At 44.2% G+C, this 19,852-nt stretch overlaps 1 protein-coding gene across 1 annotated transcript in view; it reads right to left on the bottom strand.

Annotated features, from left to right (window-relative positions):
- The window catches only part of LOC311245310 (solute carrier family 66 member 2), a gene marked incomplete at its 3' end in the record, with an annotated part of 226,320 nt that overhangs the window by 51,654 nt on the left and 154,814 nt on the right, over positions 1–19,852 (bottom strand). The window contains exon 4 of the mRNA XM_084335146.1: positions 15,225–15,441. Within this exon, the coding sequence (XP_084191272.1) occupies positions 15,225–15,441 (217 nt within the window). The remainder of the gene's footprint in view (positions 1–15,224; positions 15,442–19,852) is intronic.

Raw genomic sequence — 19,852 nt, forward strand, 5'->3', positions numbered from 1 at the left:
TGATATTACTTCATCGTTTAATAAGTATTACCACTGTACTAACACGTAATCATTGTTTGCACTCCCCGGCCCCTCCTGTCCTCCTCCTCCTCCTCCGTCAGCGGAACCGACCGTCTTGAACCCTGCAGTGATTCAGACGGTCGAGGTCCCACATAAGACAGAGTCAGTCTGGACACAGAGACACCGGAACCCGCAAACAACACCCATCTACATGCATAGTATTTCTTATCAGTACATAGCATATACATATATATATATATTTTTTTTTAGCTGAAAAGCATTAACCAGTCAATTGATTCAATCTGTATTTCAGGACATAGTCACCTCAGAGGAAATCAGGGCGCGGCTGGTATTTGCTGGCATTGCTGGCAGGAATCAGTCCAAGAACTCAATGGATTATAAAAAGTCATTTTTATTTCAATAAAGTTACAGAAAAAGACTTGAGCGGAAATATCCATTACAGTTTAAAAGAAGTATAACACAAACATCTCATCTGGCACGGCTTGTGCCCGCAAGCAACATCTTCCTATCTCTCTAGCTCAGTGTAAAATCTGCCTGTGATCTGGCCAGTTGCCCTTTATAAAGGGCCCCAGATCTCTTCTGCTTATTGGTCCAAATACAGCGCTGTCACCGTGATGTCATTTCACCAGCCAGTCAGTGCACGGTACGTGGGGACTGGCTCTCCTCCCTTTCTACTCCACTAGGCCGTAACTCGAAAAGTAATTGTAACGTTTTTTGCTGGAACAGACTCCCATTGTCTCTGCTGTGGAAAGTCCCTTCACTTTTCATCTCATTCAGACCCCACAAAGGGTTAACCGGTCAGAGAGCTCCGAGAAGAGGCCCTGCTGCCAGGTTGACTCCCTATTTCGGGCCTGTTCCCACAGACAACAGGCACCTTTTCTTCAGACATTAAAGGCTCATTTCCATTTTTATAAGTAGAGCCATCATTTCATTATCCTCCAGAGTTCAGTTTTTAAAGTCTATAAAAGATTATACTGGTCATATTATACGAATCAGGATGTCAATTTCCAAGAGTGTCACTTGTTGATCTGTGGCACTTCACACCCACTCTGCCATCCTGGGAGGTCATTGTCCATCGTCAATTGAATAATTGAATAATGAAGCATATAATTACATGTGAAAAATAGGTATATACGGCTATATTGGAACGAATCAGGATGTCAATTTCCAAAAGTGTCACTTGTTCTGTGGCACTTCACACCCACTCTGTCATCCTGGGCGGTCATTTTCCATTGTCTTAATAGCGTCTGTACTGGGGGACGAGATGGCGATTGTGGGGTCACGTGGCTGTGACTCTCCACACCCCCTCTGCCATCTTGGTACCTTGTTACCCTGGTAGCCGGCGGGAAGACTTGCATCTGTTGTTCCCTGGCTGGACGGCTCGACGGGATAGGGGTCACGTTGTTGCTTGGTATCCGGCGGGAAGACTTGCATCTGTTGTTCCGGCCGATGCACCCAGGCTGTTGTTGTCTTGGTCATCTTGGTCATCTTGGTCATCTTGGTCATCTTGGGGTCGCCCCCTCTGACCTCTTGGATCTCTCCCATAGTTTGAGGTAGGTTGATTTGTCACTTCTCGGGTGACCCCCACGGGTCCCCGAGACTTGTAGCAGCAGTCCTCTATTGAAGTGTGGTTGGCCTGGTCGTGTGACCCTGTCCGTAGGCCTCGCAGGACATCACAGATACAGTCCACAGAGGACTCATTTCTTTTCTCTCTTTCAGGTCCATTCAGGGCTCTCGTCGCCCTGTAACCTGGGTCCAGGCCGATGTCTCTCTGTCCGGTCTGGGAGGTCTAGGAGGTCTGGGAGGTCTGGGAGGTCTGGAAGGTCTGGGAGGTCTAGATGAGGACCTTGAGGATGCTCTGGAGCTTGACCTATCGTGTGACCCTGTCCGTAGGCCTCGCAGGACATCACAGATACAGTCCACAGAGGACTCATTTCTTTTCTCTCTTTCAGGTCCATTCAGGGCTCTCGTCGCCCTGTAACCTGGGTCCAGGCCGATGTCTCTCTGTCCGGTCTGGGAGGTCTAGGAGGTCTGGGAGGTCTGGGAGGTCTGGAAGGTCTGGGAGGTCTAGATGAGGACCTTGAGGATGCTCTGGAGCTTGACCTATCATGTGACCCTGTCCGTAGGCCTCGCAGGACATCACAGATACAGTCCACAGAGGACTAATTTCTTTTCTCTCTTTCAGGTCCATTCAGGGCTCTCGTCGCCCTGTAGCCTGGGTCCAGGCCGATGTCTCTCTGTCCGGTCTGGGAGGTCTAGGAGGTCTGGGAGGTCTAGATGAGGACCTTGAGGATGCTCTGGAGCTTGACCTGTCGTGTGACCCTGTCCGTAGGCCTCGCAGGACATCACAGATACAGTCCACAGAGGACTCATTTCTTTTCTCTCTTTCAGGTCCATTCAGGGCTCTCGTCGCCCTGTAACCTGGGTCCAGGCCGATGTCTCTCTGTCCGGTCTGGGAGGTCTAGGAGGTCTGGGAGGTCTGGGAGGTCTGGGAGGTCTGGGAGGTCTAGATGAGGACCTTGAGGATGCTCTGGAGCTTGACCTATCCCGGTCTTCCTCCAGTTCCGATTTCTGACCTGAGTCAGTATATTCCTTCTTGCCATCCGCTGCGTCGTCCGCTGACTCCGGGGGACAGCCCCCCCCCCCGTCTAAGAGTGTGGCACTGGTTCAGGTTTTGTCCCTTTACCAGCGCACCTTTACCAGCGCACATTGTTCACAGGCCTTTCGGACTGTTATCGCTCTTTGTTTGGCTTTAGGTATGAGAATGTTGTTAGTTCTCAGGTATACCAACATCCTCTTACTTCCGGCATGTCCAAGGTTATCATATACCTGTCTGTTCATGTGAGTAGCCTCGTCCTGTTAGCAATGGCTAGTTAGCCTGCTATTCGCTCCTATTCGCAATGGCTATTTCAGCCTGCTCGCAATGGCTATTTCAGCCTGCTATTCGCTCCTATTCGCAATGGCTATTTCAGCCTGCTCGCAATGGCTATTTCAGCCTGCTATTCGCAATGGCTATTTCAGCCTGCTATTCGCAATGGCTATTTCAGCCTGCTATTCACAAAGTAGAGTTTTTTCTACTTAAGTTCTGACTTTAAGTAAGCATTTAGTTACTTCAAGTCATGAGTAAACCTTGTTACCGTAATCACAAAAATATACTTTAAGTGTGATTCTTTCTTTGAGTAGAACCTTCTACGTTTTTGACTGTAAGAAAACATTACGTAACTTTTTAGTCATGAGTGATCTTTCACTGCAATCACAAAAATATACTTTAAGTGTGATTCTTTCTTTGAGTAGAACCTTCTACGTTTTTGACTGTAAGAAAACATTACGTAACTTTTTAGTCATGAGTAACCGCTACTTCAAGTCGTTACTTATCAACCCTCTCTTGTTCCTGATAGATTTTTTACCAATTTACTTTTGGCTGTCTGCTGCGCTCTGCAGACCATCTACGTCACCATTGTTCCAGATCTCGAACATTAGGAAGAGTCTTGGTTGGAGAGGTTCTGCCGATAAGACCAATCTTGAGTAAGGTTGACTCAAATCTGTAACTAATTCTACTCCAGAGACACCTGACAGCAGTTATTTCAGTTAATATTCTTTCGGCTGTTGATACCTATTTAATTAGTATACAGCCCAACTCACTTGAACTCATGTTCTAAGCCCCGGCACCTCCAATCCGTTTTGACAGACCTATAAACCAGTGACTTGGCCGCCTAAGCACCACAGCGTCCTGTATGCTGAGGCTTCCAAGTCTCCACAAATCTGATAGGCCCGTCGGATACAGAGACCCTGATGCTCGCTCTGTCCCCCCGCGTCAAGGTGCTAAGCTTGATGAGAGTTTGCAGAGTCTCAATTTGTTACCCATAGGCGCTGGTGAGTGTACATCTCATGCAGCTGATATGGTTGGTAGGGTGCTAACCTACCAAATGGTTGCTGTCAGGAAATCCCTTCTGAATGAAATAGATTACAAATTCACTTTACTTTACTCTGGGTTTAGAGCAAGGACGGACATCTTTACATATTATACTTAAAATATATACAAAATGCATGTAGTATTCCATGTTATGTTTCTTCCTAAATGACAACAACACTATATATTATTCCTCTTGACAGATGAGCGGTATGTCAAGTGCAGTTTGCACTTGCTTGAGTGTCATGTGTCAGGGCCCCAGAAGGTAATTTCTCCCTTTGTTGCCCTCATCTCTGCTTCCGGGATTTGAATTCCTCCCTTGTTGTCCTCACCTCTGCTTGCTGTTCTGGGGTTAGTGCGGCCCACTCGTCTGGAGGTAGGTATATGTAATTCTTCTTCCGGGATTTGAATTCCTCCCTTGTTGTCCTCACCTCTGCTTGCTGTTCTGGGGTTAGTGCGGCCCACTCGTCTGGAGGTAGGTATATGTAATTCTTCTTCCGGGATTTGGATTCCTCCCTTCTTGCCCTCGTCTCTGCTTGCTGTTCTGGGGTTAATGCCCCCCAGTCGTCTGCAGAGAGGTATTCGATGCCGGAAGGATCCTTTTTCCTTGTTCTCTCCTTGGTTGTTTTCGGGGGAGGCTCCTGGGAGGCCCCCCCTTTGTCAGATAGCATTATGACTTGGTCATACAGCCTACACTCGATACGTAGCTGGTCTTGTGACCATGCTGCGCATCGGGCTGCCAGTAGGTTACCCCCTGGGACTCCTCCGAATAGCTTTTCAAGCAGTAAGCATGATCCCTGCATGGGTGTTCCATTCATGACTGATTCGGCTGCAACACTGAGAGACATGTTCCCGTCTCGCACCTGTGGGATCAGTCTCTCCACCATGTTATCCCCTGGATCTTGACCGGGGGTCCTTACTCCTCTTTCCATCCGTTGCGCCATTGAGGCCCTTTCGGGGATCTCCAGTCTTTTGAGATGTCTCAACATGCGAACTAGCTTCTCTTGTGCTAGCTTTGGTTGTGCCAGCTCCTCCTGAGCTAGCATTGGTCGCTAGCTCCGGCTACTTCGCCTGCTGTTAGCTCCTGGCTTTGTTAGCCTGTGGTGAGCTAGTTGGCTCTCGTCTGGCTAGGGCCAGCTCATGGGTGTTAGCACTGGCTTGTTGGCTGATGGCGATCTAGTTAGCTTCCGTCTGGCTAGGGCCAGCTCATGGGTGTTAGCACTGGCTTGTTAGCCGATGTCGTGCTAGTTAGCTTCCGTCTGGCTAGGGCCAGCTCATGGGTGTTAGCACTGGCTTGTTAGTTGATGTTGAGCTAGTTAGCTTGCAGTCCTGTGAACGGCCGTTTTGGCTTCTCCTCACATACAGTCTCCCCTCCTCACATACAGTATCTTTGGGCTAGGGAGCCATCGCCTTTCTGTGAACGGTCGTTTTGACTTCGCTTCACATACAGTCTCTCCTCCTTACAAACAGTGTCTTTGGGCTAGGGAGCCATCGCCTTTCTGTGAACGGTCGTTTTGACTTCGCTTCACATACAGTCTCTCCTCCTTACAAACAGTGTCTTTGGGCTAGGGAGCCATCGCCTTTCTGTGAACGGTCGTTTTGACTTCGCTTCACATACAGTCTCTCCTCCTTACAAACAGTGTCTTTGGGCTAGGGAGCCATCGCCTTTCTGTGAACGGTCGTTTTGACTTCGCTTCACATACAGTCTCTCCTCCTTACAAACAGTGTCTTTGGGCTAGGGAGCCATCGCCTTTCTGTGAACGGTCGTTTTGACTTCGCTTCACATACAGTCTCTCCTCCTTACAAACAGTGTCTTTGGGCTAGGGAGCCATCGCCTTTCTGTGAACGGTCGTTTTGACTTCGCTTCACATACAGTCTCTCCTCCTTACAAACAGTGTCTTTGGGCTAGGGAGCCATCGCCTTTCTGTGAACGGTCGTTTTGACTTCGCTTCACATACAGTCTCTCCTCCTTGCATACAGTATCTTTGGTAGTTGGCTCTCGTCTGGCTAGGTCCAGTTCACTTCCTGTGGGCAAAGCACAAAATTATGTTGCACTTGTAACTCCCCCCCCCCCCCTTTCTATTCATTTGTGATATCCCCGAGTAGAGCCTTCCACTCGAGTTGCCAGTAGAGCTTTCTACTTTAATTTTTTCCAAATCTGTAATTTAATTTTACTCCAGAGGCTTTTGACAGTAGTCCTGTCTTCTTCGGCCGTTTTGGCTTCGCTGATGTCTCTCTAAACTGCCAGACATTTTAGAGAGAGGGTTTTCTTTACCCCTTTTTTTTTTTTCTTTAATCCAATTTTGCGGGCTCAACCGCTCCACCAGCAATGCCCCCACTATGCAGATGCCTTTAATTTGCCACTGCTCTCCATCGAGGGCCCTACAGATCAATATCCTTTGACTGGTGTATTCTAAAACTCGGTTCTCCGTTTTTTTTTTCTTTTTTTTTTCAATATTTCTAGTTTATTTTATTTTGGCTGTTATCTTACCGATCTCAGCCCTAACCCAGGGACGCCATGTTAAGCTACAGGTCGCCTCTATATATCTCAATCGCCTACTCGAGATATAAACCCGCGGCCGCTCGATATCCCCCGGCGAGGTGCTAAACTCGCCAAGTTCTCGAGTCAATTTACTATTTCTGTCTAGATTACTTCAAGTCACTGGTCTTGTGATATCCAGTTGATATGAAATGTAATCATGAAGAGTTGTTAATCTCTTCTTGTTTGAAATAAACCGAATGTATTGTCTAGGAGAACTATTATATCATCCACCATCACCGTCCTCATTTGTGAGGAATGGTCTGTAATACTGCTCATTTGAAAGCTTGATGATATTACTTCATCGTTTAATAAGTATTACCACTGTACTAACACGTAATCATTGTTTGCACTCCCCGGCCCCTCCTGTCCTCCTCCTCCTCCTCCGTCAGCGGAACCGACCGTCTTGAACCCTGCAGTGATTCAGACGGTCGAGGTCCCACATAAGACAGAGTCAGTCTGGACACAGAGACACCGGAACCCGCAAACAACACCCATCTACATGCATAGTATTTCTTATCAGTAGATAGCATATACATATATATATATATATATTTTTTAGCTGAAAAGCATTAACCAGTCAATTGATTCAATCTGTATTTCAGGACATAGTCACCTCAGAGGAAATCAGGGCGCGGCTGGTATTTGCTGGCATTGCTGGCAGGAATCAGTCCAAGAACTCAATGGATTATAAAAAGTCATTTTTATTTCAATAAAGTTACAGAAAAAGACTTGAGCGGAAATATCCATTACAGTTTAAAAGAAGTATAACACAAAACATCTCATCTGGCACGGCTTGTGCCCGCAAGCAACATCTTCCTATCTCTCTAGCTCAGTGTAAAATCTGCCTGTGATCTGGCCAGTTGCCCTTTATAAAGGGCCCCAGATCTCTTCTGCTTATTGGTCCAAATACAGCGCTGTCACCGTGATGTCATTTCACCAGCCAGTCAGTGCACGGTACGTGGGGACTGGCTCTCCTCCCTTTCTACTCCACTAGGCCGTAACTCGAAAAGTAATTGTAACGTTTTTTGCTGGAACAGACTCCCATTGTCTCTGCTGTGGAAAGTCCCTTCACTTTTCATCTCATTCAGACCCCACAAAGGGTTAACCGGTCGGAGAGCTCCGAGAAGAGGCCCTGCTGCCAGGTTGACTCCCTATTTCGGGCCTGTTCCCACAGACAACAGGCACCTTTTCTTCAGACATTAAAGGCTCATTTCCATTTTTATAAGTAGAGCCATCATTTCATTATCCTCCAGAGTTCAGTTTTTAAAGTCTATAAAAGATTATACTGGTCATATTATACGAATCAGGATGTCAATTTCCAAGAGTGTCACTTGTTGATCTGTGGCACTTCACACCCACTCTGCCAACCTGGGAGGTCATTGTCCATCGTCAATTGAATAATTGAATAATGAAGCATATAATTACATGTGAAAAATAGGTATATACGGCTATATTGGAACGAATCAGGATGTCAATTTCCAAAAGTGTCACTTGTTCTGTGGCACTTCACACATAGGTATATGAATCGAGATTGCGATTTTTTTTTTTATTAATTGCCCAGCCCTACTTGGCAGTGGTGGTGATTGGGCCCACCTTGCTGCAATCTGGCAATGAAAGTTGTGTGTGTATTTATTTATATATAGACGAAGTCAAATAAACGGTAGGTCCAAGTGGTTTTAAAAAATCATCACATCTCAGTTCACAGAGTACACAGCCGTTCTCAACTCATCATCTCACTAGATTAACTGTACCGAAATTCCAGCCGACAGTCGGAAACCCGCGGGCGCTTCTAAATCCCCCGGGGAGGCGGTTGCTCTGAGCCGACGTCACTAGAAGCGGCTAACTTTAGACGCTCGCAGCACCGCATCCCCTCGTGGGCCTGCGATGTGAAGTGCCTTGTGAACCCTCTCCCGTTTTCCGGAGTCAGACTTCTATACGCAGACGGAACAGACATCATCATAATGCAAGTCTTAATGAGATAACATCATAAGTGACTGCAGCAATATGCCATCCCCGTTCCCACGGGCCGTAACGATGATGTATCACCGGGAGAACATGGGAAGGTCACACACACACACACACACACACACACACACACACACACACACACACACACACACACACACACACACACACACACACACACACACACACACACACACACACACACACACACACACACACACACACACACACACGAAACGTCCACATGCTCATGTATTGTACACAGACACACACACACCTGACAACCCCTTGGGACATAACGAGTAATGAGGGAATAATGATTATAATTAGTATGAGGTTCCATGCCATTAGCAGAGTAGTTGATGTAACAACCTTCCTACTGTACCTTAGAGTGTCATCCTCAGCATGAGCACGCTGACCTCTACACGCTACGACCTTGACCTCCACCCTGACCAGTTGGATCAGTTGGGATCAGGTAGGAAGTTTATACCGGAGGCGTTTCAACTCGTTCTCACTTCCTACGACGGGCCACTCGAGTTTCACAATTCTCTCAATCTCAAACCCTGCCCTCTTTTCTTGCTCCAAACAACAGTTGTGATTGGAGGATTAAGATAATAGGGTGGGGCTTGGAGGCTCACTGCTGATCACACAAACGTGTCATCAAGTATAACGTCTATAGCTCCTCCATAGACATGATGAATGGGGAAAGATTTTATAGATGACAATGAGAACACCCCAGGGGAATGTTTCTGAGTCGATAGGTAAATTTTCTGAGAATACTACTATATAGAACAAAGAAAACAAAAGAAAAAATTAAACAGATGTTCTGTGGGTCAACGGAGCAGCTCCAGGTCTTTATACCTGACGGCGTCACAGGTTTGAGTCTTACGTCTCTGTCTCCCTCGTTCAGACAATGGGAGTTTTGCATAGAATAAATTGAAATAAAATTATCTTTTACAAGATAAAAAACGATATTCCTTTCAAATGTTTTGTTTGTTTGAAAATGTTCCATTTTTTTTTTATCTGCACTAGGCAACTTCGGATAAATTAGCAAGAGTGAGCTTACCTGCCCATTAGGGATATAATATCGGACATCCCTACTGCCCATGCATGTTCAACAATACGTTAAGCTGAATAATGAAAAAAAGCCTCTGACCGGCAGATGGTTTTGCCCGGGAACACCACTTGGCAGGCCAAGTGCATCTGATTGGTTATTGATGCAGTGAGCTGTTGTTTTTGGCGCAACACTGCCCACCGGCTTGCTGCATATAATGACCGGCTCAATATATTCTAAATGGTAATTGGTGCATTTATATAGCGCTTTTATCCAAATCGCTTTACAATTTGTTCCTCACATTTTACAGCGGAGGCGACCATGCAAGGTGCCCACCTGCTCATCGGGAGAAGTTAGGGGTTAAGTGTCTTGCTCAAGGACACTTTGACGCGCTGCCCGGGATGAGCGCGAATCGAACCGGGAACCTCCGGATTACCAGACGACTGCTCTACCTCCCGAGCCACTGTCGCCCCATTTACACATATTGTAATTACTCTGCATTTGTTGTGAATGTAAAACAGGTCCACATGGTGGTTTCTCTCCGTGTCTTTACATTGGATACATACAGAAGGGGGGAGGGGTGGTTCCAGCAGGGGGGGCTCATTACTAAGTGATGGTAATAGAAACACTGGTACAGCCTGAGAGAATAAACATGCAAATGTGACGATTTGGCTCAAAGTAGACAGTAATCCTGCTAAGAACGTACTTTGACTGCGTCTCTTAATTCCTGTATGATCTCTTGAGAGACAGAGAGATATAGAGATAAAGGTAGAGAAGAGAAGAGATGAGAAGAGAAAAATGACCAGAATAACAATGAAAATCACAGAGATGGGGAGAGAGAAAGAGAGAAGCGTAAAATGACCAGAATAACGAAATGAGAGGGAAATAAAGATGATAGAGTATAGATAGATAGTAGATAGATAGATAGAAGATAGATAGATAGATAGATAGAGATAGATAGATAAGATAGATAGATAGATAGATAGATAGATAGATAGATAGATAGATAGATAGATAGATAGATAGATAGATAGATAGATAGAGCAAACGAGAGAGAGAGAGAGAAGAGGAGAGAGAGAGAGAGATAAATAGAGATAGATAGAGCAATAGAGAGAGAGAGAGAGAGAGAGAGAGAGAGATAGAGAGAGAGAGAGAGAGAGAGAGAGAGAGAGAGAGAGAGAGAGGGAGAGATATAGAGCAATCAAAAGAGATATATAGAGCAATCAAGAGAAATAAAGAGTGGGGATGAGAGAGAGAGAGAACAAGCGAAAGAGAGAGATAGAGAGATAGAGAGACATATATAGAGCATGGGTTCTCAAACCTCTTTATACCACAACCCCCTTTTTATTTCGGAATTCTTTTGGCGACCCCACACTTAATGTATTGCATAATTTCAACATGGAATTAAGGAATATCAAAATAAAAGCACACGTTGTTGAACTTGATCATGCATATTTATTAGAAAATATAATTAATGTTATCAATACACATTTATAAAACAAGGCATATTTAGCCAAAATATGCCAGAACAAAATATATTTTTTATTTTATTAATTCTTTTACTTGCCAAAGCGTGACCCCACTGTCACCTACCCACGACCCCACTTTGGGTCGCGACCCGTAGTTTGATAACCGCTGATATAGAGCAAGCGCGATAAAGAGAGGGGATGAGAGAGAGAGAGAGCAAGAGAGAGAGAGAGTGAAAGAGATAGATAGAGAGAGATAGATACAGTATAGAGAGAGAGAGAGAGAGAGAGAGAGAGAGAGAGAGAGAGAGAGAGAGAGAGAGAGAGAGAGAGAGAGAGAGAGAGAGAGAGAGAGAGAGAGAGAGAGAGAGAGAGAGAGAGAGAGAGAGAGAGAGAGAGAGAGAGAGAGAGAGAGAGAGGAGAGAGAGAGAGAGAGAGCAAGTCATCACATCCCATTGCTCACAGCATCACTCTCTGCTGCTCTTTATGACCCAAATTAGTGACTGTGAGCAACGCTTGACTCTGCGGGACGCTTCACTCTACGGCCACCATCACACAGAGGCCGTATAATTCACCAGCGTTGCTAATTCCTCTCTTTTATGAACACAATCATCACGTCATGGTTCATTGTGGCCGATGGATTTAACCTTGGTGACGTGATAATCATTATTACATCATCCGGGATTCTGGGGGGGGGGGGGGGGTCATGACAGTGACTGTCATAACGACCACCTCTGCTGCTGGGTCACTGAACACTGGTGCTGGTGCAACATAATGAACGTTTATGTCCATCTGATTTTGTTTATGTACTGTACTGTCCAGTCAGAATGCAGTTGTTGTTGTCACTGAGTGTGAAGCAAACCCTGTACTCAAAACATAGTGGGTTAGAGTCTGACTCGTGGTCCATGGTGCTGCATGTCACCCACTGCACCCCACTGTGTGCCCATAAACACACACGTACATACACACAAATCCAATCAAATCAAATCAAATGTATTTGTATAGCCCGAAATCACATGGAATTGCCCCCATGGGCTTTACAAGTCAAGAAGAAACATCACAATAGATCCAGAACAAAAGACCACCATAAAATCCACATATGCAACACCCCCAGACTTTCCCCAATGAAGATGAGGAACGACTCACTTCCAGGCTGAGAATGTATTGGCATCAAGACCATTCTTGGCCCGGCTCTGCAGCCTGTCGTACAATAACCAAATTCTATGAAGCATTTATGAACTATAAAATAGTTAACTTGGTGCTCGTTTATACAGCATTTACAAGGTCGGGCTGTTTTAACATGCTAGTCAGGGTGTCTTTGGAAAGTCCAAACCTTGTCATAGGAGTCTTCAGGGCCTCTCTGTCTGAGAGCCAGCCAAGGGACCAGGCCAGACACACTGTCAGAGATATAACCCCTTAGATCTAAGGCTTAACCTGTTCACCCAGTTACTCCCCTGAGCGAGGAGCTCTAAAGTCCCAAGCTTCAGTGAAAATAAAGTCTGTCAGCCACCAGACTTATGAATAGTTTAACTTAGAGACCTACAGTATAATGGATTACAGTAATAGGTTGCAAGGGTAAAAGTGGACAAACAGGAGGGAAGAGTGTCAAGTTTTAAACTGTGGATACCAAACAGAGAAGGTAAAGACGACTTTAAACTGTTAAACAGTGGGCGGCTAGGTGGTGCAGTGGGCAAGGCGCTCACCACCAATGCAGGAGACGCTGGGTTCGAGCCCAGCTCTCCGCATTGCTATCAGCTTGGCTGGTCGTTCATACTAATACAATTGGCAATATTAGGGGGTGGGAAGCTGATGGGTGGGGATCGGACGTTGTGGACAGCGACTCCTACAGGTCGGTTGGTGCGCCTGTGCAGCAGAATCAGGAAGCGACGGGGGCGGCGTGCCCTCCAAAAATGCAGACCCCCGACGCTGAGAGATCGCGCTGTGCAGGTGACAAGATGCGACTGCTGCTTCCTCGAGTACCGGAGGGGACACGTGATGCAAGGCTTGGTCCACATTGCAGCCGGCTTGTGGGAGGCATGGCCTAACAGCGTTCGAGACAGGGGAGGGTGGAATTGGACGATACGAAATTGGGATGGGAGAAAAATAGAAAATGGGAGAAAAAGTTAAAAAAAAAAAAAAAAAAAACTGTTAAACAGTAATCCAGAACTATTTTATTGCACTGTAAAACACAGATTTTATATGTCTGCACTTTATGTGCTCATCTATGTCTATTCTATTCTACAATTTTATTGCACTGCACTATTGCACTATTTTGTCTTACTCTTTTTATTATTGTCTATTTAAAACTTAATCAAACCATAAACAAGGTGGCCTGTTGGGATTTTAGATCCTAATGTGAAAAACTGTGATTTTATGTCTGCACTTTATGTGCTCATTTTATGCCTGTCTTGTTTCTGTTGTGAAGCACTTTGAGCTGCAGTTTCTGTATGAAAGGTGCTATACAAATTAAGTTTATTATTATTATTATTATTATTATTATTATTATTATTATTATTATTATTATTATTATTATTATTATTATTATTATTATTATTATTATTATTATTATTATTATTATTATTATTATTATTATTATTATTACTATATTGGTGTGTGTGTGTGTGTGTGTGTGTGTGTGTGAATGTTTATGTGAAGAAGTCAGCCTCATGCACACATTTTCCATGTAAATGGATGATACCCTATAGTAAAAAATCCTATATGATTTCTTCTTTTTCCAATAGAACCTTTTCAAAATCCTATTAGATTATTTTACAGTAGGATCCTCTATTATATTTAAAGTTTGCCCTACCAACCAAGCCAATACAGGGCAAGCATCATCAGTGATTGTTTATAGTTACGGCTAGTTAAAACACATGGCAAAGTAGGCTAGACGGTCATGCACACTGTGATATATTTCAACATGTTACAGAACTGGTCAAATACGAAAATATATATTTTTAACTAAATGTGTTCAGTTTGTAGCCTACAGTATACTCTGTTTCCTGCTTCGGGAAGGAGGCCGACCAACCCTGGCTAGATCGCCAGCACAAACCGGAAGGGTAGCTGTTTGCCCACCACCATCTCTGCCTTGAGCAAGGCACTAAACCCCCAAACTGATCCAAGGAAAGTGCCCTGTGGGAGATCTCTGATTAAATGTGTGGGTGACTGTGTGTGTGTCTGTGCAATTACACAGTAAATTTCGCAGAGTACATTTTACTCAAACTGAGTACATTTTACTCAAACTGAGTAAAATTGTACTCAGTTTGAGTAAAATGTACCCAGTTTGAGTAAAATGTACCCAGTTTGAGTAAAATCTACTCTGAGAAATGTAACTGTGTATGTAAAAAAACACAAATATAAATTGCCTCATGTACTTTGACAATACAATTCTCTTCTCGTTCTTTTCAACAATTCTCTCCACTTTGCGTTCTGGTGTTTTAGCCACGTTATAACCACCATGTGACTTGACACATGATGTGCTCATATGATCAGATATTAATAAGGTATTCGCTGACACCAAGTCCACATTCTCGTCTCACGCCGAGCAGATAATGTGACACCCAGTAGTGGAAAGTAACTAAGTCCTTTTACTCAAGTACTGTACTTAAGTACAATTTCGAGCTACTTGTACTTTACGTGAGTATTTAAATTTTAGGGAACTTTATACATTTACTCCAATACATTTCAAAGGAAATATTGTACATTTTACTCCACTACATTTATCTGAACCCATCAGTTACTAGTTACTTTGAAGAAAACGATTTAGCATAGAAAACATGGTCAAAATGTATGAAGATTATATGCTTTCATATTTGAAGCCTGTCAATAATCAAGAGGACGTAATCAGCGTAGCATAACTGGACAACATACAGTACCACTTTAACATGCCCTTTAATCAGAGCAGCATAACTGGACCACATACAGTACCACTTTAACATGACCTTTAATCAGAAAAGCAGAACTGGACCACATACCACTTTAACATGACCTGTAGAGGTCAATCAATGGAGGCACTGGAGCACTGGGATACACAAACATCATGTAGAATGCATACTTTTACTTTAGATACGTAAGTACATTCAATAGAAAATACTTCTCTACCTTTACTTAAGTAGAATTTTAATGGAGGACTTTTTACTTTCACCAGAGTACTAATTTATCTGGGTATTTCTACTTTTACTTAAGTAAAATAACTGTGCACTTCTTCCACCACTGGCCACATTGGTATAATCCCCCCCCCCCCCCGGTCCTGGAGCGACACCGTACCTCATTCCTCTGGTGGACTGGTTGTGCAGGTTCTGCAGCAGCTGCGGGAGGCCCAGCAGGGCTTCGAACAGCACGGCCAGGGAGCCCAGGGTCTCCACGAACAGCGGGGAGTCCAGCAGGAGCAGGGTGACCAGCGCACAGAGCACCGTGAAGCCCAAGCAGAACAGGAGGTAGTCCTCGAACACACTCCAGCTCCAGAAGTAGCGCGGGTCCAGCTCTGAGGGGAGGAGAGAGGAAGAGAGGGGAGAGGGAGAGAGGGAGAGAGAGAGAAAGGGGGGGGGGGGGGCAGATCAGATACTATAGATCAGTGGTTGTCAACATTTTGCCTCCCCAAGGTCCCCTTGTGTCCGGAGATATATTCCAGGGTCCCCCACAGGAGATATGATAACCTGCCTGTCATCATCATGACTTTGTCTGCACAAATGTTATTATAGTTAACTAAAGTAAACAAAAAACTAAAACTAGGTGTGAAAAAACATTTTAGTTAACTGAAATTTAAAAAAATATTGTGTACTTATCAAACTATCTCAAATAAAATAAGTTTTAGTCTTCATCAATTTGGTCAATTTGGTCAACACAGCAAGCATGAGGCAACCTTGGTCCATAATGTTCATTGAGACGGGGACGTCTACATGACGGTGAGTCAGTAAGTGATGTGTTTGTATTACACATTCGCTTCTGAACTTCTTAAAATCTATACCAATAATATCCCCCGTATTATAATAAACTAAAATACCTCAAACGAATACTGAAATTAATAAAAACGAAACTAAAACTAAACAATTGTAAACAATAAAAACTAAACTGAAACTAGCAAGCCCACTCTGGAAACTAAACTGAATATAAAACAAAAAAACTAAAAAAACGACCCTGGTCTGTACACACACTCGGTAAACACCTTTTGCTCTTTTAGTAACTTAGTCCTCAACTATTTACAAATCCCTTCTTTGTTTCCTTGTTCCCATTCATAGCAAACATATGAGAGTAAGTGATATCTACAGAGAGTAAAACGGATATTATTATAATAATACGAATGAACTGCCTTGCCTTGTGTTATGTATTTAGTTTAATAATTACTGTACATGTGTCTTGATGTTTTGAGATTGAAGCATTCTGTATTTAATGTTTTGAATAATTGCAAGACCCCCCTGGCAGGTCCCCTGGTGATCATCCCTGCTGTTGATGAAGTACAGTAGCACAGTTAATAATGAAGGGGATTCTCCCGTGTTACTTTAAGTGTTTCCCAAATATACACCTGTTTGTGGTGGCTGCTCATCAGACACACCCTCCTCCACAAATACATTCCCAATTAATGTATTTACAGTAATACAAAAAAAACATTGAGGCCTCATTTCCAACGATAGAGATGACATTCGGCAGAAAGAAAATACAAATAACAATAATAATAATGCAGGACCTGTTCAGATAACAAATAAATAGATAAAGAATTAGTCAGACAATAAGAACACAAATATTGTCATTGGTTAATGCAAATGCTAGTTAAAACAATTACATTCAAAAAAAAATTATGTCCCAATGTTATCAGGGAATATCAGGGAGCACAGCATCTAAAAGCAGTCTTTCCGAGTTCAGAACTGACCCAAGGAACATGTCACCTGACCGTGGGTTTGACAAGCTCCGACACTGAGGTAATTTAGTAAATAAACATATGCCAACGTTGATCTCGTCTCACACAGAGAGATAGTGAAGTGCACATCTTTGGATACATACAGTTCTTCCCAATCTGCCCACCACCACCACCACCACAAATAACCTCACAACTAAACTGTCCTATGCCTTTTCATGTAGGGCGAAGTTGCAATTTGTTAACATGGTTTAGAGGGGGAGGGAGGGAGGGAGGGAGGGAGGGAGGGAGGGAGGGAGGGAGGGAGGGAGGAAGGAAGGAGATAGGAGACAGGATAGGAAGGTCAGATAAGGGATGGGAATGGTGCCAGCTTGCTAATTTGAGGCGAGTGCGTCTCACTTAGTGTCAAAGTGTCATCATTAAACTGCCGTTTGAGTGTGAAGGTGATGCAGGTCCAACAGGAACAGAGAGGAGATGGTACTGTAGTTACATGAGGCCTCATGGCCGTGCAGCAGAACTGATGATGCAGGTCCAACAGTATGGTACTGTAGCTACAGTAACTACATGAGGCATCATGGCCCTGCTCCAGAACACCTCACTGATGATGCAGGTCCAACAGTATGGTACTGTAGCTACAGTAACTACATGAGGCCCTGCTCCAGAACACCTCACTGATGATGCAGGTCCAACAGTATGGTACTGTAGCTACAGTAACTACATGAGGCATCATGGCCCTGCTCCAGAACACCTCACTGATGATGCAAGTCCAACAGTATGGTACTGTAGCTACAGTAACTACATGAGGCATCATGGCCCTGCTCCAGAACACCTCACTGATGATGCAGGTCCAACAGTATGGTACTGTAGCTACTGTAGTTACATGAGGCCTCATGGCCCTGCAACAGAACACCTCACTGAGTAATGATGCAGGGCAAACGTGTGATGTCTCCTGATTCAACATGTTTTCTTTTTGAGAGGGCCGCAGGTGTTTGGGTCGCGTGTATATTTTCCCTAACAGAGTTGCACTTCCGCGTTCGGTTTGCGCGATCTGATTGGCCACTGGCGTTTTTTCCAGCGCCAGTCGCGTTACTCCTAACAATCGCGCCAGCAGGCTGTTACCCTAACCCTAACCTTAACCAACTAACCCTAACCTTAACCTTAACCCTAACCTGAACCAACTAACCCTAACCCTAACCTTAACCCTAACCCTAACATTAACCAACTAACCCTAACCTTAACCAACTAACCCTAACCCTAACCTTAACCCTAACCTTAACCAACTAACCCTAACCCTAACCCTAACCTTAACCCTAACCTTAACCAACTTCGAAAGAGAGCGACTTCGAAAGAGTCGCCAAGCTTAACCAGTTTGTTAGGAGTAACGCGATTGGTGCTGAGAAAAACGTCAGTGGCCAATCAGATTGCGCAAACCGAACGCGGAAGTGCAACTCCGTTAGGGAAAATATACACGCGTTTGGTCACTATAAAATAATAGGGACTCTTTTAAGTTATTCGTATAATGAATAACCACTAAACTGCTAAGCGGACATTAAGGAAAATGGGGAAATAAACAACTAAAAACAACCTTTACAGCTGGAATGACTTAGTAATAGTAAAGAAAATAAATCAAGTCCAAAAACAGGACAACACTCAATAAAGAGGTATTGTGGAAAAAACTGAAATAAGCCACAAAGGCACCTCCTAAAAACTGAGTTCATACAAATAACTTAAATAGGTTGAAAAACAATAAACCTCCATTAAGGGAGTTTATGTGCCTAGTAGTAGTAGACTAATGACGGTTCAAACACACTACAATAAAAGGCTCAGCTTCGAGAAAACAAAGTGTAAAGCCAGTAGCCTAAACCAGAATTGCTACAAAGAAAGGCTAAATGCTCAAAATGACCTACAACAGCACTACATTTTAGTATAAAGAAGCCTGATAGGAAGGATAGCCAACACAAAAGGGAATGTAACCCTGTGCGATTCAAACTTAAATAGGTTCAACCATAGGTTCAACTACCATTAGGCACAGCTGCACTGAATCAGGTGCAATCAAGCACACACAGCTGTCCTACTAAGGGGCAATTAACCACAGAGTCCAGTGATTGACAGCTGTCCATCACAGGAATAAAGCCACATAAGCCAGTGATTGACAGCTGTCCACCACAGGAATAAAGCCACAGAATCCAGTGATTGACAGCAGTCCACCACAGGAATAAAGCCACATAATCCAGTGATTGACAGCTGTCCACCACAGGCATAAAGCCACATAATCCAGTGATTGACAGCTGTCCACCACAGGAATAAAGCCACAGAATCCAGTGATTGACAGCTGTCCACCACAGGAATAAAGCCACAGAATCCAGTGATTGACAGCTGTCCACCACAGGAATAAAGCCACAGAATCCAGTGATTGACAGCTGTCCACCACAGGAATAAAGCCACATAATCCAGTGATTGACAGCTGTCCACCACAGGATCACCAAACAAAGTAAAAACATGAAAACTATTCCTTACTGGTGAAACAAGCGTGGATTTTAAATAGCTGTGACCGCGTACATGCATGCATGCATCTAACACACCCCGTGATCAGCTATCCACAAAGTTATGCACCTTTTTGTTATAGGCCACTCCCACTGCCACACCCCCTTTTTTGCCAATTGGCATTAACCTGTTAACATTCGGCGGCCCGCATCTCGTCTGTCGGCCTAGCGCTGCGTTTTTGACGATCAATCAATACATTTTTGGAAGGTTGAATTTGCCGCCTTTCGTCACCTTACTCGACATATTGCATGCTTACAGTCTCAAGTTACAAGACAAGACATCCGACGAGTGTCATTTGACAAGCCATTCGGACAAGTGACCACGTTCGGACCAGTCACCTCTGACGGTGAAAATTATTGACCGTTTTTGTAGCCAATGAAATTCTGGAGCTAATGGTATCTTAAATGAGGGCTGATTCCTACGGTAAAGGGAGAGAAGAAGACGAAGAAGTTGTTTGTTCATATATTTTCTCACTCGCCGTCCAAATGAATGAGCGGTC

Source organism: Notolepis coatsorum (genome assembly GCF_963971535.1).
Source record: "Notolepis coatsorum genome assembly, chromosome: 18".
In the NCBI taxonomy this organism is placed as follows: domain Eukaryota; kingdom Metazoa; phylum Chordata; class Actinopteri; order Aulopiformes; family Paralepididae; genus Notolepis; species Notolepis coatsorum.